The sequence below is a fragment of the Aquarana catesbeiana genome, linkage group LG01 (genome assembly GCF_042186555.1).
Source record: "Aquarana catesbeiana isolate 2022-GZ linkage group LG01, ASM4218655v1, whole genome shotgun sequence".
In the NCBI taxonomy this organism is placed as follows: Eukaryota; Metazoa; Chordata; class Amphibia; order Anura; family Ranidae; genus Aquarana; species Aquarana catesbeiana.
In genome coordinates, this window is record NC_133324.1 from 568,178,505 (window position 1) to 568,203,534 (window position 25,030).

Genomic DNA, 25,030 nt, shown 5'->3' on the forward strand with positions numbered 1-25,030 from the left:
CTGTCTCCCCTTCACCTTTCCGCTTGCTTTAGCTGGCACAGTACAGCGTTATCATTTCTTTCAGTTTTTTTGCCTGACCTTTGCTTGCATCTGTCAAATGTCAATGTTAAATGTTATGCTATAGTGTTTTTGTTTAGCCATTTGTTAGTTTATAGTCCCTTTGCCCTCCAAATTATTTCCTTTACACTTTTGGGGAAATTCCTCTTGTATTTAAAGCACATGTAAACAGAGTTTCCCATTAAATATGGGACTTTGAAGGCATAAGAGGGTCACAAAAATAGATCTAAAATCTATTTAAAAATCAATATTTTAGATCTATGTTTGTGACTCTCATATGCCTTTAAAGGCCCACATTTAAGGGGAAACTCTGGTTTCATATACCTTAGGGATGCTGGCCCATACTGGCAGATAATATTACCTCCAATTATATTGTATTTAAAACACAGATTTTTTTTTTTTTATCAAAACAAACATGGTACGTTTTCTTCTTATTAGTGATTTACCACTCTACAATCCACTATTGAGGAAATCTTTGCCATTTGACACCTGCATGCGCTTTAACATCTGGTTCCTCCTGTTTAGTGCTTGGAGAACTTTTAGGCATCCTGTAAAAAAAAAAGTAGGCAATAACTTCTTTGCAGCAGATTCTTCCTCAAATCTTGTAACACCTTCCAGGTGTGCTCATATGCTATGCATCAGATTTCTGTTGCTTTAATGACACATAGTCCTTGTTGCTGATCATCCACAATTCAGCAACAATGTCACCTTTCGAACACTGTCCTGCACTGTTTCTTTCTGTGTCCTTGTTTGTTACAGAACAAAAAAAAGGAATTGCTCTTTACGTGCTCTTTCTTTTTTCATGGTATATTTCTGTTTTCCTCACAGATTACAGTTTAATGGCCCAACAGAATATTATAGTCGGAATTTCTCAACTCCATTTTCAAGCTGCTTTACAGAGAGCCAAACGTACATTCAGGTAGTGTGTTTCTCAAGGGCATTTGTGTACAGACAATACTATTACCATCAGTAATATTGATATGTTCTATCATCATGTGGTATAAGCCGGTCTTATTTATGTGACATGTTTTTGACGTGCACTGCTTTTTTTTTTTTTTTTTCTGATATCTTGCTGTCTTATCCCAGACATACAGTTCATAATGATATTTTTGCTGTTCAGACATTAATATAGCTCTGCACTGTTTTGACCTTTTGCAGTCTCAAACATTTTTTCATTTGATGCTACCTAAGCAATTTGACTCAATGTACTCTGAATTAAACTGTGTCAAATCAAAAATGTTTTTTCTAGTTTTGGATAGAATGAGGAAAGATTTGACCTCCTGTTGGTTTTTACTGCTGTCCAGCGCCCCATTATAGAGCCCTGTTTCTTTGTTACCACTGAAAATTTAAAATGCTTTAGAAATCCTGGCAAGCTAGAACAGGCAGCCCATCACAATAAACATTTTATCCACTACAGAGTCTATTGCAAGAATTTAAGGATCTGTCCCATTCTTGATAAAGTTGAGCCATCCCTCTCTACCATATTCAGTGGGTTAAAGACCAATATATCAAAGTAAATTTTTGCTGAGAGAAATGTGGAGACTGCTTTCTGAAAATGCTACTTGTTTGGCTGTCATACTGATCTAATGGCTTCTTAAGTTTGTGACTCGCTGACCCAGAACAATTTTATGTGGACTAGGAACGATAATGGTAAACTGACTTTACTGGCTGCGTGCTTAATTACTGTCTATTTTACAAAAAATATTGTAGCCAGGGGCAACCAAACAACTAGTATTTTCACAAGGTTGGTCAGCAATGTTGGCCTCACTCTTTTTGTTTACAACACATTTCCTTTAAATACATTGGATAAGGGAAAACCTTTGGTATTGTTGTAAAACAATTTGCAGCGCTTCTTTAAAAATGTCTGCCAACATTATAATCTACAGTGGAGAAAATCAATATTTGATCACATGCAGATTTTGTAAGTTTGCCCACTTACAAAGAAATGAAGGGTCTATAATTTTTATCATAGGTGTAATTATAGAGACAGAATAGCAACCAAAAATCCAGAAAAAAAATAATTATTCAAATGTTATAAATTTAGATGTCATTCAGTGAGTAAAATAAGTATTTGATACCCAAGCAAAACATGACTTGGTACTTGGTGGAGAAACCCTTGTTGGCAAACACAGAGGTAAGACGTTTATTGTAGTTGGTGACCAGATTTGCACACATCTCAGGAGGGATTTTGGTCCATTCTTCTTTACAGGTCTTCTCTAAATCCCTAAAGCTAGCCATACACCTATAGATTATCTGCAGATTTTCTATGGTTAGATGGAAAAAGTGCAACAGATTTCTCCATGTTCGCTAAACTGTGTGGATGGAGGAATCTCTCACTTTTTCCATCTAACCATAGAAAATCTGCAGATAATCTATAGGTTTATGGCCAGCTTAAGGATTCTTGGCTGTTGCTTGGCAACTCGAAGTTTCAGCTCCCTCCATAAATTTTCTATAGGAGTAAGATCTGGAGACTGGTTAGGCCACTCCATGACCTTATTGTGCTTCTTCTTGAGCCACTCCCCTGTTGCCTTGGCGATGTGTTTTGGGTCATTGTCATGCTGGTTCGGTCTGTACCTTTAGCAGAGAAACGGCCCCAAAGCATAATGTTTCCACCTTCGTGCTTGACTGTAGTGATGGTTTTCTTAGGCTCTTAGTCAGCATTTTTCTTCCTCCAAAAATGTCGAGTCCCCCTCCTCAAGAAGGCGCATGTACAGTTATGCCAATGAACATCTAAATGATTCAGAGAAGGATTGGGAGAAATTGCTGTGGTCAGAAGAGACCAAAATTTAGCTCTTTGGCTCGACTCGCTGTGTTTGGAGCAAGAAAAATGCTGACTATGACCCTTATGCCGCATACACACGACCGGACTTTACGGCATACTTGGTTCGGCGGACCGGAATCCGTCGGACAATTCGATCGTGTGTAGGCTTCAGCTGACTTTTTTTCCCCAAAAGTTCGAAGGACCTAGAAATGAAACATGTTTCAAATCTTTTCGATGGACTCGAGTCCGGTCGAAAAGTCCGCTTGTCTGTATGCTAGTCCGACGGACATAAACCGACGCTAGGGCAGCTATTGGCTACTGGCTTTGAACTTCCTTGTTTTAGTCCGGTCGTACGTCATCGCGTACAAATCCATCGGACTTTGGTTGATCGTGTGTAGGCAAGTCCATTCATTTGGAAAGTCCGTCGGACAAAGTCTACCGTAAAGTCTGCTCGTGTGTATGCGGCATAAGAAAACTATCCCTGCAGTCGAGGTGGAAACTTGATGCTTTGGGGCTTTTTCTCTGCTAAAGGTACAGGTCGACTTTGCCTCATTGAGGGGCCAATGGATGGGGCCATGTATTGCAAAATATTGGATGAGAACCTTCTTCCCTCAGCCAGAACACTGAAGATGGGTCATGGATGGGTCTTCCAGTATGACCATGACCCAAAACATACCGCCAAGGCAACAAAGGAGTGGCTCAAGAATAAGTACATTAAGGTCATGGAGTGACCTAGTCAATTTCCAGACCTTAACCCTATAGAAATTTAATGGAGGGAGCTGAAACTTGAGTTGCCAAAAGACAGCCAAGAAACCTTAAGGATTTAGAGAAGATCTGTAAAGAAGAGTGGGACAAAATCCCTCCTGAGATATGTGCAAACCTGGAAACCAACTACAAGAAATGTCTTACCTCTGTGCCTGCCAACAAGGGTTTCTCCACCAAGTACTAAGTCATGTTTTAAACCAAATTATAAGTACGCTGAGCTACCAAAATGGCAAATATATAATTTTGTGCTAAATAACTAATAAAGTGATACTGTGCTTACTCGTAACATGTATAAAATGCCCAAAATATAAAATATGTTAATAATCTACGTTAATGTGCGGTAACTTCAAGACATAGCGTAACGTTAGCAGCTGATCATTCTTAGGATACACCATTTTGGAGACCTGATTTGGTTAATTACCTGGAGGCTCACAGGACTTTAGACTAGTATTATACTAAGTCATGTTTGCTTGGGGATCAAACACTTTTACTCACTTAACTGCAACTTTTTTTTATAGCATTCATTTTATGTGTTTTTACTGGATTTTTTGGTTGATATTCTCTATCATTTAAAATACACCTATGATAAAAATTATAGACCCTTCATTTCTTTGTAAGTGGGCAAACTTACAAAATCTCTCCCTCACATTCTTGTAAATATTTTATTATATCTTATTCTATCTTTTCATGTGACAACACTGAAGAAATGACACTTTGCTACAATGTAAAGTAGTGAGTGTACAGCTTGTATAAGTGTACACTTGCTGTCCCCTCAAAATAACTCAACACACAGCCATTAATGTCTAAGATATAATAAAACATTTACAAAAATGTGTGTGGGTTACTCACTTTTGTGAGATACTGTGTGTGTGTGTGTGTGTGTGTGTGTGTGTATGTATATGTATATATATATATATATATATATATATATATATATATATATATATATATATAGTGTTTTTTCTGTTATAACAGCTCACATTACTGGGCAAATATACAGATTCGTCTTACTCTAGGAATTTTAAATAGGATCTTGCTGGTAGTAAAACCTTGCTTGTAAATAGTATTCATTGTAAAGTTTGCAATAATGTTTACATGTATCCAGTGCAAATGAGAACACAGGTGGCTCCTAAGGTTAGCACAAATGTTTACATGCAAACAGTGTTAAATATGATTCATACACTGAACTGCAGATATTATTATTATTATTTTTTTGTTTTTATTCTGATGAGTGCAGATGCAGATTACGGAGCTTTGCGCAGGTATCCACATGGACCCATAGCATTACATACAGCTGCATTCAGATCTGTAAATAAATGTACGCATTATAAAATAGGGGGAAATGTTTGTTGCTTTATTACTGAAACTTTGTAGAACAGGTAATAGCCACTTCAGCTCTTATTTCTCTCTTCACTTTACTCTCTCTTCAACTGATTCACTGTTTATTTTTTCAAGAGTTATCTCTTTTTTAAGAAGTCACCAGTCATAATTCCATGAAGTGTCTGAATCAGCTTTAGGAAAGCATTCAGTGTTTTCTTGTTGCAACGGTTTTAAGTTCTTTTGTAATTTTTCGTTGCTATTTTTTTTTTTTTTAATTATGTGACCATTTCAGAGTTAATCCTTGTAAAGTTTTTTTCATGCTGATCTTTCTTTATGTAGCAGGCTTCCAGTTCTTATTTTGAGGTTAAGCACCCTTGCTTTTGTCACTTTTTTCTTCACTATTTCCTTCTCAACTCTGTGTCCCCGCTGCTTCAGTTCTTCCTCCTAGCTCTTGACCCTCCCCTCTGTCTGGCTGCAGATCTGTGGTGACCTGTGCTGAACATTGCGTAATGTGCAGTGATATTTCCAGTAATGTATGTGTGATCAGACTAAACTGAAACAGGGAGAGGCATTATCTTCTGCAACCTACACACACACATAGCCCTTCTTATTGTGCTTCAGTATACAATGCTAGAGCAAAGGCAAAATCTTCCTAACTTTCCAGATTTGTCAATCTGGAAAATCCCCAGGGAAGGTCATTGTATTGTGTATGAGAGCAACTGTCCTAACTTCCCAAACATTCTTAAATCTTTATTGCACCTGTGGACGTGCACCTGTTATTGGGTGTTTAATAATGTCAAACAACTGCAAAAATTTAGTGTTGTAAACTGCGCTTGTCTAAATTCTGCTACGTGCGTCAGATAACTAAACAAAGGAAAATAATTGTCATGTATAATAAAGTCTGTAACAAGACATGTTGACCTGTATCTGTTGCCTGCAGCTAAAACTTTAGCTGTCATTTTTAAAAGAATTCCAAAGGGAGAAATTAATTGGTTGCTCTAACTAGCATAGACAGGTTGTGTCTTCCACAAGGCCTTATACTAAAAGATTAAAGCAAATATGTCAGGAGATAAATATATTTCCAATATTGCCAATTGCAGCCTTCTCTCAAAAATGCTAGTTGTTGCTGACTGGTATGCTGACCCACTGACTTCAGCAATTTTAAGGCGGCCATAGATGGTGCAATTTTCTTGCTACCTAAGGTTGCAGGAAAAGAAAATTCCTTGATTCCCCCATCAACACAGACCGGGGGGGGGCGCAACACAAAGTGATTATTGCTAGCAGCTATAGCCGCTGGCAATAATCTCATTAAAAATACAACAGGTTGTTTATACCCAAGTTGATCGATCAATTTGGATACAATCAGCCTGCCCATACATGGTTTCCTGCTGAACCGGCTGAGATTTTAGCCACATATAGCCGGCTTAAAGCTGGCCATACATTATATAATTTTCTTGTTCAATGTCCTTTAGATTTACCTTCAACTATGTAGTGAAAGGGTTTACCTGATTGTATACAAATTGAAAGTGTTTAGGTTTTACCTCATTTTGTATGGTTTTGGTAAAGCTAAATGAAAATTGTATAAAGTATGGCCAGCCTTTGTCTTTTACTCTAAAAACATGTGCACATAAGGAAATTCAGAGAAAAGTTAAAAAAGCAATATCTACAATCATTGTTCTAGGTCACTGACTCTCTGTATTGAAGCTGTTGGATCAGCATGACAGCCATGCAGTTAGCATTTTCAGATGAAAAAGTCAGCAATGGCAGCATCTGTTTCTTTCATGAGAGTTTTTTTTTAAACAAGGGATTCTTTGACTATATGTTGTGGTTTACTGTAGGTGTACTAATTTTAGCATGAGATTGCATGATTCCTTGAAAGACCAGTTTAGGATTGTCCACCCTAGCCCCCTTATCTACTGTAAACTGAGCCAACCCCCACTCCCTTGCAGGTGCATATTTGTCTTCTCTAACAGCGGCAGCCCCAAGGACTGTCTACAGCATACTCTGTATAAATCTAGTGTCAAGCTTCATGAGTAACAATGTCCCATAGTTTTAAATGGGTGCATTGTTTCTGCAGCATGGTATGTGCAATTCAAGTCTAGTGTACATGCGCGGGCAGCTCAACGATAGGTTTTAACTGGTAGAGCTATAGACATCATGACAGGCCACCATTGTTACAGAAGTTAAATAAGCACCTGTGGCAGGCATAACTCAGCTAGGGATAGTTTAGGGGGCTAGGGATAAATGTGGGGACGTTTATATAGAATTCTGAACTTTTCCTTTAAATTTGCAAGCACCCAGAAGATTTTTTATGTGTGGCTCTTTTGCATTTACTGCACCATTAATCTCACAAGATTTATCCCATGAAATTATGGCTAAAAGGCTGATTAATTGCCTGAATAGTTCAAGTAAAAGAATTCACATACATATGATCTATGTGTTTTTTTTTAGATTGTAAGCTCTAACGAGCAGGGCCCTCTCATCCCTCCTGTATTGAATTGTATTGTAACTGTACTGTCTGCCCCCATGTTGTAAGGTGCTACGCAAACTGTTGGCACTATATAAATCCTGTATAATAATAATAATGTGATGTACCATAGATACTGTGATGCTGTACACCAGGGGTGTCAAGCTCAATTTCATTGCGGGCCGCATTAACATTGTAGTTGCCCTCAAAGAGCCGGTTTTATCTGTAAGACTATATAAATGTATCTATTCTTTATCATATTAAATATTTGCCTCTGCATTAGATTATTACTGGTTTTAGTAATAATTTAAGACTTAAAGAGGAAGTAAACTCTGCAGTCCCTATGGTGCTTTTCATCCATTTCAATGTAATTACCATTTAGCAAGCATTACATGGTCTAATCAAGTCAGAATAACCTATTACTGATTAAAATAAGGCGGTGCCATCTTTAGTACTGTCATCTTGAGTCTGTGTAGAATATAATTTCCACCTTTTCCTGTTTCTCGCCATAATATCACGCATGCGCAATCTGACATTACTGGACTGCCACTCATACCCAGCATATTACATAGTTTTTGTGCTTTTTATATAGACCCGTTCTGGGTATATGCGTGCCTGTGAGTCTCGCTCCAGCTCTCGTTTCCTCATTGCGTTCTCGGATGCAGTAGGTTTACTCCCCATGTGACGTCACGTGGTCACATGGGGAGTTTCAGGATGCAGGAGAAACTCTGTAGTCTCGCGAAGAGAGAGCAGTCGGTGCTTTGCCACTGGGAGAGGAAATCCCATTCATGGCACCCTGTCAATGGACGGACCGCACACAGAGCATGCCGTAAATGAAGGGAAGGGAAGCACATGCGCCAGTGACGTCAGTAAACATAATGGGACGGATTACAGCAAAACTAAACAGGTAAGCAGACATTTGCCAACAGCAATTAATAGTGTTTTTTATGAGGATTACAAAACAGTAAAGTTGTGTGGGAGGGTTTACATCCACTTTAAAGTGTTTGTTAACCCATTCATTTAAGTCTATGCCAACACCTATTAGAGCCTAGCATAGCACATTGTATTAGACCCCTTTCACACTGGGGTGGCAAGTCTGTTAGTGGTAAAGCACTGCTAGTTTTAGCGGCCCTTTACCGCTGTTTTTGCTGTGCTTTTTCGGCCGCTAGCAGGGCGCTTTTAACCCCCGCTAGCGGCCGAAGAAGGGGCTAAAAGCGTTCATGGTGGTGTTCTTCCAAACTGCTTTTCAGGCTCTTCAGGAACCCCTGCCCATTCATTCCAATGGGCAGGGGCGGTGTAGGAGGGCTGTATACAGCCCACCTACACAGCCCCAAAGATGCTGCTTGCAGGAATTTTTTTCCCGTCCCGCAGACGCACCACCACAATGTGAAAGCACTCGGGCTGTCACTTTGGGAGGCATAAGAGGCAGTTTTCAGGTGCTATTTTTAGCGCTAAAATGCCTGAAAACTGCCTCAGTGTGAAAGGGGTCTTAGTCTTTTATAAAAACTAGCCATGTAAATACCTGTTCAGCGCTATCTTCATGGCGGTCACATGACTCATGGCCGCTGTACAGCTCTGACACGCAGCTTCTGCAGGAGGGGCCGTGATCTCCCTCTGAGGTCAGCTAGGGAGATCACATGGCTTCTCAGCCCCTCCTGTAGTAGCCCTGGAAACTGGCCGAGAGTCACGTGACCGGCCTGAAGATCACACTAAACAGGTATTTACAAGCCTCGTTTTTATAAAAGACTAATACAGTGCGCTATACTAGGCTTTAATAGAGGGGCAGTGAGCATTTATAATTTTTTATTTTACTAATAGCGGCGAGGGGGGCAGAGACAGACACAGAGCTGACAGGCAGGGAGGAGGGGGTGAGGGGGAGAGCTGAGAGCAGGGTTGCGGATGATGGAGGGACATAAACTAACCATGGCCCTGGTTATCATGGTCAGCACAGAGAGGGGGATACAGGAAGTGGCAGGAACAGGCAGGTTTTGTACAGTTTAGAGGGGGGCAGATTACACAGCACAAGCACTGTGCAGTTTAATCTGCTTTAAGGGACAAGGATCTTCAGCTGCACAGAAAAGCGTCCAGGATCTGACGGAGGAGTTCTGTCCTCCTCTCTGCTGCAGACTGCTAAGACAAGGTGGAGGTGGAGAGGAGGGGGGTTCCGCAGCTGCAGGAGAGGTGCGAGGACCACATGAAATGGCCTGGTGGGCCAGATTCAGCCCGCTTGCCTTGTGTTTCACACATGTGCTTTTATACTATGGTATTGCTCAGCTCTACCAGTTTATGGTCAAAGAGAATAAAATTTGTGCTTGTGTGAGGACAAAATACTGTCCAATGATATGGACCTGCTGAGCTTGAAACTCCCTGTAGGATATTCTGCTAACAGCTAATATTGTGGTGTATTGTTGAGTTTACCATAAGGTTTTCTGCAGAAAGTTTGTAATTTAAAGTGATGGTCTTCATTGGCTTATTCAAAGTGGAACTAAAGTCCACATGCAATGATTTGAAGGTTATGCACGACATAAGTACACATTATGGCATACTTACCTGCCAAAGTGAACGCTCCAGAAGTGCGACGTCCGCAACCTGCTTTGTTGCTTCTTCTCTGCTCGTGACATCTTGTCGGTCTACTTATTCTAATTAGGCCTAATGAACACAGAACGTTTTAAATGCCGCTTTTAGAGGTGTTTTGCAATTTATTTATTTATTTTTCTGCCTCTAAGCACCCCTTGGTGTTGGCCTACATGTCCATGCACACATAGGTATTTAAAGGCATAAAAAAAAAAAACACTGCCATTGGGTTCAGGAGCAGCAGCATTTTGGCAAAAAAAGCTTTAAGCGCCTAAACGTACTTAAGTGCTAGGCGCGACAAGCACTTGAGCATTCATTCATTTCAAATTTCAAAAATGAAAATCGATGAATGCCCAAGCACTTGATGAGCTTAATAACAAAATGTACCCCTGCGCTACCTCTTAGCAAATCCTATATCCTAAATTAATAAGCACAATGGGGGTTATTTACGAAAGGCAAATCCACTTTGCACTGCAAGTGCACTAAAAGTGCACTTGGAAGTGCATTTGCTCTAAATCTGAGGGGTAGACCTGAAATGAATGGAAGCTCTGCTGATTTTATCATGCAATCATGTGCAAGCTAAAATGCTGTTTTTTATTTTCCTTGCATGTCCCCCTCGGATCTACACCGACTTTACTTCCAAGTGCACTTTCAGTGCAATTTCAAGTGCACTTGCAGTGCAAAGTGGATTTTCCTTTAGTAAATAACCCCCAATGTGTGTTTAAGCTTAATATTCTAGTGGTTAAGTTGCTGCAGACACCCACTGTGCTCCCACAAGCATAGGTGAGAAGTAGATGTAACTGATGCTGCACAAACTGTAAATTATATCAATACATATATAAAATAAAATCAATCAATAAACTGTGATATATATCAAATAATCAAAATTGAATCACTTATAAGTGCATTATAGTGTGCTTCCACCTTGTTGTGACACCTATGTGTTCCCACCTTAGTGAGTAATCAAAGAAGCCTTTTGATTACACTTGAACAAACCTCCATCAATCTTGGCTTGGTCGTGGTCCTGTCCGGTCTATCTTTGTAATGTGTGCTAGTTGTCCCTTTTAAGGTGCACTTATCCGTTTGTTGGGGCAAAGCAAAATTACCTCCCATAGTGTAGCATTTAAGTTAAAATTAATTTTATTAAAAAGGGTAACTCTTACATCTAACAACTGTTAAAAACGTCTTGGTATACCAAGTAATACTCAGCATGTCAGGTCTCCGACATCACTTCCGATCTGGGATGCTCTACGCATTACATCATGTCACGTAACTTCCATAGGGGCCTCTTTGCTGTACCCTAACATATGGATAAGCGTGGTGGAATGGCGCCTTAAGGGGACAACTACCACACATTACCTTGATAGATTGGACAGGACCACGACCAAGCCAAGATTGAAGGAGAATGGTTCAAGTGTAATAAAATGGCTTATTTGATTACTCACTAAGATGAGAGCACTGAGAACACATGGGTGTCACAACGAGGTGGAAGCACACCATTTGTCTTCACATTGTCATGCATTGGTTATGAGTGAGCACGAGTGATTCGTGTGAAACGCATCAACCTTTCCCTGTGTTTATCTCTGGCTTGGTGACAATAAAGGACTTCCCGAGAATTTTACTTTGTTTGTGGTGTGCCACCATCTTCCTTTTTCTACCTACATCGTCATGCAGCATTGGATACTTTTGAAGAAAGTGAACTGTGCACGTTAATTCAATATTGGAGCTTGATGAGTTTAAACGCGTTAAACGCCTCTGTCAAGGTGGATTGGAGGGCAGTTGGGGTTAAATGGACAGCAGAGTCCATTTACTCCCAGCCACCCATTGAGCAGAGCGGGCTCTTTCTGTGTCCATTCTACATAAACTAAGAAGACATAGATGGCTCATCTGCTGCTCTGCTCTGATGAGAAGAGTATCAGTAGACAGATCCTCTGCTGATCTCAACAGAGTCCTCCCCTGATCTCAACAGAGTCCTGTGAAAGGGGCCTTATATAGCCCTGTCACCCAGCACAGCCAGGTGTATGACACCATTTTCTCTGTTATTAAAGCCCAGCCCTGAGAATTGCCCAACAATTGCCCTTGCAGTGGGATACTTATCTCCTCCTATCAGCATGTTTAATTTCAGATTATTTGCATGCAGCACACCTGGTTGGCTCCCAGACCCTCCCCTCGATCCCCCAGACTGAGTATTGCTGTATAGAGAATTACAAGGGGCTGATCCCAATCAATACTTGCACTAATTGATTTAAAAAAAAAAAAATCAGAAACTTTTAATGCCTAGCTACATTATTTGTGTCTTTTATGGCTGTCGAGATTGATTGGTAAAAGCGAAAACATATATACACTTATCAGCCATACCATTATCATCACTGACACCTAGGTAAAGTGAATATCATTGGTTATCTCATTGGGTGGGCTATATTAGGCAGCAAGTGAACATGTCCCTGTAATTGATGTGTTGAGGGCAAAAAAATGGCAAGTGTAAAGATTTGAACAACTTTGACAAGGGCCAAATTGTAATGGCTAGATGACTGGGTCAGACCAACTCTAAAACGACAGCTCTTGTGGGATTTTCCCAGTCTGCAGGGGTCAGGACCTACCAAAAGTGGGGTCCAAAGAAGGAAAACTGGCGAAACAGCAAAGGGGAGGAATGAGTTGATTGGGGAATGGATGTTTTTCCATCTCTTCTGTGGGAAGCCATCCTGGCCGCTTACGTGTCCCAGGCTCCATGGAGAAACATGAGAACCCAGGAACCACTGTGGGCGAGAGGGGGGTAGCAACCCACAATGTTTTTAAAGTGCAGTGCAGCTGCGACCATGATCTTGTAATACCCACTTGCTGACTGTTTTGCACACCTGTGGCCCGTTTTCACGGGTCAGCTAAAGCTGTGCCAATAATATCAGCTAAAGCCCTCTGTCCTTTCTTATCATTTAGTCATTTCAGGTTCGGGAAAGATCCCAGAACGCCACAGGGAGACTGAGCCAGCCACCTCCGCCCCCTCCACAGCCCAGCGCTCCCATGAGCGCTGAAGGGGCAGAGCCGAGAGCTGGTGACGGTCTCCAGCTCTTTGCAGGCTGAAGACTGAGAACTGAACGTCCAGAGGTCTTTGATTGCTCAGTTCTTGGTCTTGGAGGCAGCGAGGGACAGATACAGCTGGGATCAGTGCTGCAGCCATCAGCCATTCATAGGTGAGTATGAATGTTTATTTTTTATTTTTTTATTTTTAAAAGCCATACTTCTCTTTTTTAATTTTGGATAGAGCAGGGAATGGTTAAAATATCTATTTTTTCCATTGGGGAGATTCCCCCTTTCTTTTCTTTTTTGTAGACACAACAGGAGGCATGAGAATGAGGAAAGGCCTCCTTAGACAGCTGTCACCAAAACAGTGTCCCAATTGGAAGATTTTAGCCCCTCTTCCTGTCGTGGTAACAATTTTGGATTTTCCTTCACTTTCAAACCTAGTGAGAGTGGTCACAGGTACAAATGGAGAATGCTTCACTCTAGTGGGGACACAGATCGCCAGTGTTAATTTCGTCAACGAAAACATTTTTCGTCATTTTCATCAGTGGCTTTTTTACAGTGACGAAAACCAAACTAAAAGTACAGCACGTTTTTGTCAACTGATGAAAACTATGCCAAAAATTAAATCCATTTTCGTTAACCACTTGCCGACCGCCGCACGACTATATACGTCGACAGAGCGGCACGGGCAGGCAAAAGGACTTACAGGTACGTCCTTGCCTGCCCGCGGGTGGGGGGTCCGATCGGACCCCCCCCCCCGGTGCCTGCGGCGGTCGGCAAATCTCCCCCGGCGATCGGTGGTGAGGGGGAGGCCATCCATTCGTGGCCCCCCCCCTCGCGATCGCTCCCAGCCAATGGGATCATTTCCCTGCCTCTGTATTGTACACAGAGGCAGAGGAAATGATGTCATCTCTCCTCGGCTCGGTATTTTCCGTTCCGGGCCGAGGAGAGAAGACTGCAATGTGAGTGCACAACACACACACACACAGTAGAACATGCCAGGCACACAAAACACCCCGATCCCCCCCCGATCGCCCCCGATCCCCCCCCCAATCACCCCCCCCTGTCACAAACTGACACCAAGCAGGTTTTTTTTTTTTTTTTTTTTCTGATTACTGTATTGGTGTCAGTTTGTGACAGTTACAGTGTTAGGGCAGTGAGTGTTAGGCCCCCTTTAGGTCTAGGGTACCCCCCTAACCCCCCCTAATAAAGTTTTAACCCCTTGATCACCCCCCGTCACCAGTGTCGCTAAGCGATCATTTTTCTGATCGCTGTATTAGTGTCGCTGGTGACGCTAGTTAGTGAGGTAAATATTTAGGTTCGCCGTCAGCGTTTTATAGCGACAGGGACCCCCATATACTACCTAATAAATGTTTTAACCCCTTGATTGCCCCCTAGTTAACCCTTTCACCACTGATCACTGTATAACCGTTACGGGTGACGCTGGTTAGTTTGTTTATTTTTTATAGTGTCAGGGCACCCGCCGTTTATTACCGAATAAAGATTTAGCCCCCTGATCGCCCGGCGGTGATATGCGTCGCCCCAGGCAGCGTCAGATTAGCGCCAGTACTGCTAACACCCACGCACGCAGCATACGCCTCCCTTAGTGGTATAGTATCTGTACGGATCAATATCTGATCCGATCAGATCTATACTAGCGTCCCCAGCAGTTTAGGGTTCCCAAAAACACAGTGTTAGCGGGATCAGCCCAGATACCTGCTAGCACCTGCGTTTTGCCCCTCCGCCCGGCTCGGCCCAGCCCACCCAAGTGCAGTATCGATCGATCACGGTCACTTACAAAACACTAAACGCATAACTGCAGCGTTCGCAGAGTCAGGCCTGATCCCTGCGATCGCTAACAGTTTTTTTGGTAGCGTTTTGGTGAACTGGCAAGCACCAGCCCCAGGCAGCGTCAGGTTAGTGCCAGTAGCGCTAACACCCACGCACGCACCGTACACCTCCCTTAGTGGTATAGTATCTGAACTGATCAATATCTGATCTGATCCGATCAGATCTATACTGGCATCCCCAGCAGTTTAGGGTTCCCAAAAACGCAGTGTTAGTGGGATCAGCCCAGATACCTGCTAGCACCTGCGTTTTGCCCCTCCGCCCGGCCCAGCCCAGCCCACCCAAGTGCAGTATCGATCGATCACTGTCACTTACAAAACACTAAACGCATAACTGCAGCGTTCGCAGAGTCAGGCCTGATCCCTGCGATCGTTAACAGTTTTTTTGGTAGCGTTTTGGTGAACTGGCAAGCGCCAGCGGCCTAGTACACCCCGGTCGTAGTCAAACCAGCACTGCAGTAACACTTGGTGACGTGGCGAGTCCCATAAGTGCAGTTCAAGCTGGTGAGGTGGCAAGCACAAATAGTGTCCCGCTGCCACCAAGAAGACAAACACAGGCCCGTCGTGCCCATAATGCCCTTCCTGCTGCATTCGCCAATCCTAATTGGGAACCCACCACTTCTGCAGCGCCCGTACTTCCCCCATTCACATCCCCAACCAAATGCAGTCGGCTGCATGAGAGGCATTTTCTTTATGTCCTCCCGAGTACCCCTACCCAACGAACCCCCCCAAAAAAGATGTCGTGTCTGCAGCAAGCGCGGATATAGGCGTGACACCCGCTATTATTGTCCCTCCTGTCCTGACAATCCTGGTCTTTGCATTGGTGAATGTTTTGAACGCTACCATTCACTAGCTGAGTATTAGCGTAGGGTACAGCATTGCACAGACTAGGACACACTTTCACAGGGTCTCCCAAGATGCCATCGCATTTTGAGAGACCCGAACCTGGAACCGGTTACAGTTATAAAAGTTACAGTTACAAAAAAAGTGTAAAAAAAAAAAAAAAAAAAACACAAACAAAAATATAAAATAAAAAATAATAGTTGTCGTTTTATTGTTCTCTCTCTATTCTCTCTCTCTCTATTCTCTCTATTGTTCTGCTCTTTTTTACTGTATTCTATTCTGCAATGTTTTATTGTTATTATGTTTTATCATGTTTGCTTTTCAGGTATGCAATTTTTTATACTTTACCGTTTACTGTGCTTTATTGTTAACCATTTTTTTGTCTTCAGGTACAGCATTCACGACTTTGAGTGGTTATACCAGAATGATGCTTGCAGGTTTAGGTATCATCTTGGTATCATTCTTTTCAGCCAGCGGTCGGCTTTCATGTAAAAGCAATCCTAGTGGCTAATTAGCCTCTAGACTGCTTTTACAAGCAGTGGGAGAGAATGCCCCCCCCCCCCCCCCATCGTCTTCCGTGTTTTTCTCTGGCTCTCCTGTCTCAACAGGGAACCTGAGAATGCAGCCGGTGATTCAGCCAGCTGACCATAGAGCTGATCAGAGACCAGAGTGGCTCCAAACATCTCTATGGCCTAAGAAACCGGAAGCTACGAGCATTTTATGACTTAGATTTCGCCGGATGTAAATAGCGCCATTGGGAAATTGGGGAAGCATTTTATCACACCGATCTTGGTGTGGTCAGATGCTTTGAGGGCAGAGGAGAAATCTAGGGTCTAATAGACCCCAATTTTTTCAAAAAAGAGTACCTGTCACTACCTATTGCTATCATAGGGGATATTTACATTCCCTGAGATAACAGTAAAAATGATTAAAAAAAAAAAAAAATGAAAGGAACAGTTTTAAAATAAGATAAAAAAGCAAAAAAATAATAAAGAAAAAAAAAAAAACAAAAGCACCCCTGTCCCCCCTGCTCTCGCGCTAAGGCGAACGCAAGCGTCGGTCTGGCGTCAAATGTAAACAGCAATTGCACCATGCATGTGAGGTATCACCGCGACGGTCAGATCGAGGGCAGTAATTTTAGCAGTAGACCTCCTCTGTAAATCTAAAGTGGTAACCTGTAAAGGCTTTTAAAGGCTTTTAAAAATGTATTTATTTTGTTGCCACTGCACGTTTGTGCGCAATTGTAAAGCATGTCATGTTTGGTATCCATGTACTCGGCCTAAGATCATCTTTTTTATTTCATCAAACATTTGGGCAATATAGTGTGTTTTAGTGCATTAAAATGTAAAAAAGTGTGTTTTTTCCCCAAAAAATGCGTTTGAAAAATCGCTGCGCAAATACTGTGTGAAAAAAAAAAATTAAACACCCACCATTTTAATCTGTAGGGCATTTGCTTTAAAAAAATATATAATGTGTGGGGGTTCAAAGTAAATTTCTTGCAAAAAAAAATAATTTTTTCATGTAATCAAAAAGTGTCAGAAAGGGCTTTGTCTTCAAGTGGTTAGAAGAGTGGGTGATGTGTGACATAAGCTTCTAAATGTTGTGCATAAAATGCCAGGACAGTTCAAAACCCCCCCAAATGACCCCATTTTGGAAAGTAGACACCCCAAGCTATTTGCTGAGAGGCATGTCGAGTCCATGGAATATTTTATATTGTGACACAAGTTGCCGGAAAGAGACACATTTTTTTTTTTTTTTTTTGCACAAAGTTGTCACTAAATTATATATTGCTCAAACATGCCATGGGAATATGTGAAATTACACCCCAAAATACATTCTGTTGCTTCTCCTGAGTACGGGGATACCACATGTGTGAGACTTTTTGGGAGCCTAGCCGCGTATGGGACCCCGAAAACCAAGGGTCCCGTACGCGGCTAGGCTCCTAAAAAGTCCCACACATGTGGTATCCCCGTACTCAAGAGAAGCAGCAGAATGTATTTTGGGGTGCAATTCCACATATGCCCATGACCTGTGTGAGCAATATATCATTTAGTGACAACTTTGTGCAAAAAAAAAAAAAATAATAAATTGTCACTTTCCCGCAACTTGTGTCAAAATATAAAATATTCCATGGACTCAACATGCCTCTCAGCAAATAGCTTGGGGTGTCTACTTTCCAAAATGGGGTCATTTGGGGGGGGTTTGTGCCATCTGGGCATTTTATGGCCTTCAAAACTGTGATAGGTAGTGAGGAGTAAAATCAAAAATGTACGCCCTTAGAAATCCTGAAGGCAGTGATTGGTTTTCGGGGCCCCGTATGCGGCTAGGCTCCCAAAAAGTCCCACACATGTGGTATCCCCATACTCAGGAGAAGCAGCTAAATGTATTTTGGGGTGCAATTCCACATATGCCCATGGCCTGTGTGAGCAATATATCATTTAGTGACAACTTTTTGTAATTTTTTTTTTTTTTTTTTGTCATTATTCAATCACTTGGGACAAAAAAAATGAATATTCAATGGGCTCAACATGCCTCTCAGCAATTTCCTTGGGGTGTCTACTTTCCAAAATGGTGTCATTTGTGGGGGTTTTGTACTGCCCTGCCATTTTAGCACCTCAAGAAACGACATAGGCAGTCATAAATTAAAGGCTGTGTAAATTCCAGAAAATGTACCCTAGATTGTAGGCGCTATAACTTTTGCGCAAACCAATAAATATACACTTATTGACATTTTTTTTACCAAAGACATGTGGCCAAATACATTTTGGCCTAAATGTATGACTAAAATTGAGTTTATTGGATTTTTTTTAGAACAAAAAGTAGAAAATATCATTTTTTTTCAAAATTTTCAGTCTTTTTCCGTGTATAGCGCAAAAAATAAAAACGGCAGAGGTGATCAAATACCATCAAAAGAAAGCTCTATTTGTGGGAAGAAAAGGACGCAAATTTCGTTTGGTTACAGCATTGCATGACCGCGCAATTAGCAGTTAAAGCGACGCAGTGCCAAATTGTAAAAAGTGCTCTGGTCAGGAAGGGGGTAAATCCTTCCGGGGCTGAAGTGGTTAAGGAACGAAAACGGGGCGTTAATGGCAAGGAGGGAAGTTTACCCTCATGAGCTACTACTACTGTATTTATCGGGGTATAACACAGTGCGTGCATGTTATACGCCGATATTTGTTTTTTACCAACAGGAGGCGGGGATCGGACGGTCCTCTACGGGTGCCACACATTGGGGGGGGGGGTGGTCAAGCCTGCCACCTCGCCTCTCCTGGCCCTTGGAGACAGCACTTCCAGCAAGGCCAAAAGTTAGGAAAAAATCACTGCCAGCCCCTTCTCCTACACCGCTCCTCCTCCTGTGTCACTCTCATTGTAAGCTGAAGCTTCTAAATTCCTCAATTCTCATTGGCCGCTCTCCTCCTCCCGCTCCTCCTCCTCCTCCGAGTGTTGCTTTAGATTGGAGGAGGTGAGCGGTCACATGACCATCCATGAAACGTCAGCGGAGAGCAGTCATGCGACCGGGTCCATGCAAGAACGAAGCTATTGAGGTATATTTAGAGACTTTGATTTACAATGAGTGACACAGGAGGAGCTGTGTATGAGAAAGGGCTGGCAGTGATTTATTCTTAACTTAAGAGTATGCTGGCAGTGCTGTCCCAGGAGACTGGGGGTCTCCTGGGAATGCAGGGATGCTGTGTATTGTGCAGAGGGTGGGAGGCTGTGTACTGTGGGGGGCTGTGTATTGTGCAGAGGGTGGGGAACTGTGTATTGTGCAGAGGGTGGGGGGCTGTGTATTGTGCAGAGGGTGGGGAGCTGTGTATTGTGGAGAGGGTGGGGGGCTGTGTATTGTGCAGAGGGTGGGGGGCTGTGTATTGTGCAGAGGGTGGGGGGCTGTGTATTGTGCAGAGGGTGGGGGGCTGTGTATTGTGCAGAGGGTGGGGGGCTGTGTATTGTGCAGAGGGTGGGGGGCTGTGTATTGTGCAGAGAGTGGGGGACTGGGTATTGTGCAGAGGGTGGGGGGCTGTGTATTGTGCAGAGGGTAAAGGGCTGTGTACTGTGCACATTTGATTTTAGTTGATTAAAATTTTTTATTCGACTAAAATGTACTGGAGATTTTAGTCAACTAAAATACGATGACTAAAATGGGACTAAAACTAAAATGTAATTTTAGTCAAAGACTATAACTAAAACACTTACAGAAGACTAAAATGGGACTAAAACTAAAATGCCATTCAAGTACTAAGACTAAAACTAAATCGAAATTTGCTGCCAAAATTAACACTGCAGATCGCAATAAAAAAAGCTGATATTGTGTTAAAGTGGTTGTAAAGGTTAGTTTAAAAAAAAAAATAAATAAAAAAACAAACACGTTCTACTTACCTCCGCTGTGCAGTTGGTTTTGCACAGAGTGGCCCTGATCCTCTTCTTCTGGGGTCCTTCCGCAGCGCTCCTGGCTCCTCCTCTTCTCGAGTGCCCCATCGGAGAAGCATTCTCCTTCATGGTCACCCGTGCGAGCTCTCTCCTGTGTCCTGCTGCTGCGTCCATAGACAATGACAGCAGGTCTCTGCTCCGCCCTCCCGGCGCCTGCATCATTGGATTTGATTGACAGCAGCCAGAGCCAATGGCTGTGCTGCTATCAATCTATCCAATCAGGACACAAGACACTGGCTAGAGCTGGTGTGCTCATTCCTGTTGTGGGAATTATGGGGCTCAGGTAAGTATAAGGGGGGCTCGGGGGCGGTGCTGCAGCACAGGAGGTTTTTCATCTTAATGCCTAGAATGCATTAGACCCCTTTCACACTGAGGCGCTTTACAGGTGCTACAGCATTAAAAATAGCTCCTGCATAGCGCCGGTAAAGCCCACTCCTTTACTGCTCCTGCCCATTGAAAGCGCCCCGCTAGTGGCCGAATAGCGCCGTGTAATTGATGGTAAAGCGCCGCTAAAAATATTGGCTCTCTACCGCCGATGCTCCCACCTCCCCAGTGTAAAAGGGGCCTTAAGGTAAAAAAATGGCGAGGGTTTGCAACCCCTTTTAACCCTTCTCCATGTTATCCAAGACTAAAAAAAAGTTTTAGCTTTAGAAACAAGTAAAAGTTTTAGCAATGATAAATGTTACTTATGTTTGCAAAATTTTAATATGTATTAATATAATATTATTTGTATAGTATTTTAGAAACCATTCATACAGAAATCTAGAAAATGTATGTAAATATTTTGTCTATCTAGTTGTATCTATTAATCTAAATCTAGAATAGTCACTCTCTGAACCTGTATAATAGATAAGAGCATTGAAATAAAATCATTGGTTCTTGGTTCCAGTAGCTGGTGCTAAAGTTAATGCGGCTTGAATGTCTGCTGTAAATATTAAAGTTCCAGGAATCTACTCCATTCTCCTCAATTCAACTGCTCCCTGAGGGGTAGGAGGAACGAAGGAAAGAATCAATTCCTGAGAACAAACAGTCATGTGCACTGAGGAGCTGCAACGAAGGGGTTAATGAGAGGAGGAAGGCGACAAAGCTTGAAGGAAAGTGTTAGTAATCATCTGCGGTGCATTACACTTTTCAGCAAGTAAGAGGTTAATTAGATAACATGATAAACATCTTGCCGGATTGCACCGAAATAGTAATTGTCTCGGTCAGAAGAGGCGAAAGGCTAAGCTAGCATAGTTTCCCAAGCTTTGATTGGCTTGAATTGCAGGTACAGGTACAAAGGGGGTGGACCCTACTGCCAGGCACCGTAAGTGTGACTGCCAGGAATCCTCGCATAGAATCATTTCCTGAAAGTCAGAAGAGCACTGAGAGGAAGTGGGATCAGGGGCTGGCCATGCATACCCTGGGGGGGAGGAGGGAGGCAGTAGAGTATGGGGAGGAGAGAAAATTAAATGTAGCAGCAGGGGCAGCTCCTAGAGAAGGAGGGGGGGGGGGGCTCCCAGCTGTTGTGATGTTCTGCTGTCATGTGTAAGGCTGTGTCTCTCCAGCCCTCACCGCTTCCCAGCTCTCCTGTTCTGTTGGCATGTCACAGCTGCATTTTTGGCTGAAGGTTTCCTCAGTGAGCAAGGTACTCTTCATTTTGATACTCATTCAGCAAACAGACCAGTATTTCTGTGCTCTGGAAAAACTGTGGCACTTGCTTACTTGTTTTACGTATTTTTTACTGAAGTGTATTAATGTGCTTTCCCTTGCTTGTGCGAGATCTCTGATCTCTGTTAACAGTGCAAAGACTGTTGTGAACATGACTGTTTAGTTTCACTTTAAGATGAATAATATCTTTGCTGATATAGTGCAAGTGTCATAAAGTTTGGGCTGAGCTCACCATATTATTAGCTAGCTTCTTCCTCATTCATGTCAGACTTGGGAAGGTCCCGTACTTTGCTGGGCAATGAGTGCAGTTTCTGCTTTGAAGGTAAAGTGTTTAGTAGAGCTAAATCGCAACTTGTTTTGTTGCTTGTACTCAGATAAAACAGATCTATCAAATATTACTGTGTGTATATGTGTTTATTTATATATATATATATATATATATATATATATATATATATATATATATATTCTCTGATTTTTTTTTTAACTATTTGCTATACAGTGCAGTTTGTCAGTGTGCTTGTTTTTTTTTTTTTTTTCTGTTATTTGTGCCTATGTACCCAATAAATTAACATAATTATACATGGGTTGAAGAGCATTTAGCTGCTGGTAGTATGAAAAATTTATTTTCATACCACTAAAGAGAAAATAATCAAGATATATGTGTCAAGCAAGCTTAAAATTAACAGACTTTTTTAATGTATTCATTTGTGTTTGTACTGCATATTAACATTCACGTCCTCATTTCCCTCTTGCCTTTTTCCTGTAGTTTTCAATGCTTCTCAGGTTACTGTTTGAAAGCCTTGGAGATTTAGGATAGGTTACTAACTTCAGAGCAGTACGCAGGATTTTTCCTGGCATTTGTACTGTATTTGTACTGTATTTGTTATTCTTGATAGGCATCATATTTATGGTGATTTTATCTTCCTGTAAAACAAGTTTGAAAAAAATTTACTGAAACCTTTTATTTCTAAATGCTAATATGTGCCTGAAACTATTGACTTTTTTTTTCTCGTTTCCCTGTTGTTTGTCCTTTAACTGTAGGTTTGGTTAATGATTATACAGTTATGGGAATTCCCTGAGGAAGAGTTATGCTTGCCATAAAGTGGTATCTGTTCACCTAAGTTTTTGTGGTTTTTCCACTGAAGTTATATATTCTCATGTTTAACTAACATTGTATTGTATAGCATTATTAGTAGTAACTAGGTTGTGTAATGAGGAACTAGCATTTCTGATCTTCCAAAGTTGCACAACTAGGCTTTGTCGAATATATGTTAAACTCAATATTCCTCATGCAGTTCCTTTTAAGATTATCATATTAAGTGATATTATGATGGTGTTGCCAGGGTTAGTCTGGGTAATTCTGCTGTTGGGTCTCTTTCCCGAAATAGGCCATGACAGGGGGCATCTCACTTTTCCAGTAATGTCAGGATCTTGGGATCTTTCTCCCAATATTATCAGGGAGGGCTCTCTGTGCCAATAATATCATTGGGGAGGGTCTTTCTCTTCCCGTAATATCTACATTGGGGAGGTGTCTCCCAATAAAATCATAATCAAACTATTTACCAGTATTGTGAGAACTGGGTGCAAACAAAATGTCTGGAAATAACAAGGACAAGAGCTTTTTTAATGCAGGGACGGTAGTCTTCGTTGTTTTTTTCTTATTCTTTTGTTCTTTTGCGATTGATATTTACTCTTGCAGAGAAGTACAGAGCGGCAAAACAGTACATGTAACGTTTTTGGAAATAAACTGAGATGGGGGTATGATGTCTGATTATTCCAAGGTTTTCTTTCTTGCATTAGAGGGTGGTTGACACTTGCCAGATATTGTCAGCTGGTATTAGGGGAAATGAATAGTGGTAATATTGAGAGATAAATTATATTATAGGATATTTTAAAGAGCAGCAATGTGCAGGGACCTAGAGCAACCTGTCACCTATCTTGCTTCAATGGTTACACTGGACTGTTACATGCGTGTCCACCTCTGTAGATGTACATTTTTATTAGTATGGTTTGAATAGTAGCTACACATGATTGTTGTTTCACAAACACCTTGTACCATTATTTTATTTGTACTTTAATTTTCATCTTTAAAAAGCCATACTAGTAGGTGTTACTCTGAAATACAATTTTTATCAGTTACATAATCTTGAACGAACGTTTATACATCTCAACATTTCTTTTACATAAACATATAATGATCTAATATTTCTTTTTACGAACTCTGCATTTTAAGTATATCAGATGTTGCACTTTATATAATTATCCCAATATTCATACACTCCTAGCACTGTGGTCTCTTAGAGTGATTGTAATATTTAGGTGTGGCCTGCTGGACTTCCATAAATCAGAATCATTACTCATCTACCATTTACTGTTCATTTTCACTTTTTGTTCTTGCTGTTTGGCTCCTTTTTGATCAATGAGTACATTTTGCAGCACCTCTTCCCTGTAGAAACACCAGCGCAGCTACAGGTTTTCCTTGTTTATTTTTTCTAATCGGCAGTTCAGTTAGAGTCTGGAATTCACTTTTTTCTTTTAACTTTTTCAGATGAAACAATTCAGTTTTATTTCTTGGATACCATGTTCATGGACTAGTTGTTAAAAAGAGTGACAATAAAACTATATTGGGTATTATGATAAAATGACAAAGTCCTGCATTATAATTATCGGGTAATAAGGAAATGGGGGAGAAGCCAACATAAGATTCCCAGCTTTCCACATACCTTACTAGAACAGTGTTATAAAAAGCTGACCATGCCTGTTATATTGCATTTTCTAGCGTTAAGTGACTAAAGAAACACTGTGAAGCCTGTTGACACTATTGAAATGAAGTCTGTGTCAGCAATGGTTTGATACAGCTGAATGTTTTCACTCTATGATCTCAGTGGTTTTTCAGCCCTTTCCAGTAAGATCAGTCATGAGCTCTTTTTCCAAGTGTTACTGCTATTTCTCAGAAAATCGTAAATGGTGGCATGCTTCTCTTTGTAGTATAATTCACTGGGCAGCTCTTTACCAACAGGAAGGTTTAATTTTATTCCTCTGCCTACTTTACAAATTAGGTGACTTTTTTTTTTCTAATTTGAATCCATATTGGCTGTCATCGTTTTTTTTTCTTTAATGTTAAAACAAGTAAACCAGACTTGTTTAAGCTTCGACTTTTGCACTAAAGTTGGCTATGCAGCATTTTGATTGTAAGCGAATCAACTGAACAAAGATCCTTAAGAATACAAGATATTTTATACTTACTGTACAGGAACAAGTACACTGTAAATTTAAGTTTCTGTGGAAATTCCA

At 41.4% G+C, this 25,030-nt stretch overlaps 1 protein-coding gene across 4 annotated transcripts in view; it reads left to right on the forward strand.

The window, feature by feature from the left end:
- SBNO2 (strawberry notch homolog 2) overlaps positions 1–25,030 on the forward strand; it is a 172,698-nt gene that overhangs the window by 55,836 nt on the left and 91,832 nt on the right. For 2 of the 4 annotated variants that reach the window (XM_073597129.1, XM_073597137.1), the window contains exon 4: positions 886–976. In XM_073597129.1, coding sequence (XP_073453230.1) covers positions 886–976 — 91 coding nt within the window. Of the gene's footprint in view, positions 1–885; positions 977–21,554; positions 21,711–21,955; positions 22,056–25,030 lie in introns of those variants that run through there. The other 2 variants (XM_073597147.1, XM_073597157.1) reach the window with 2 other exon arrangements.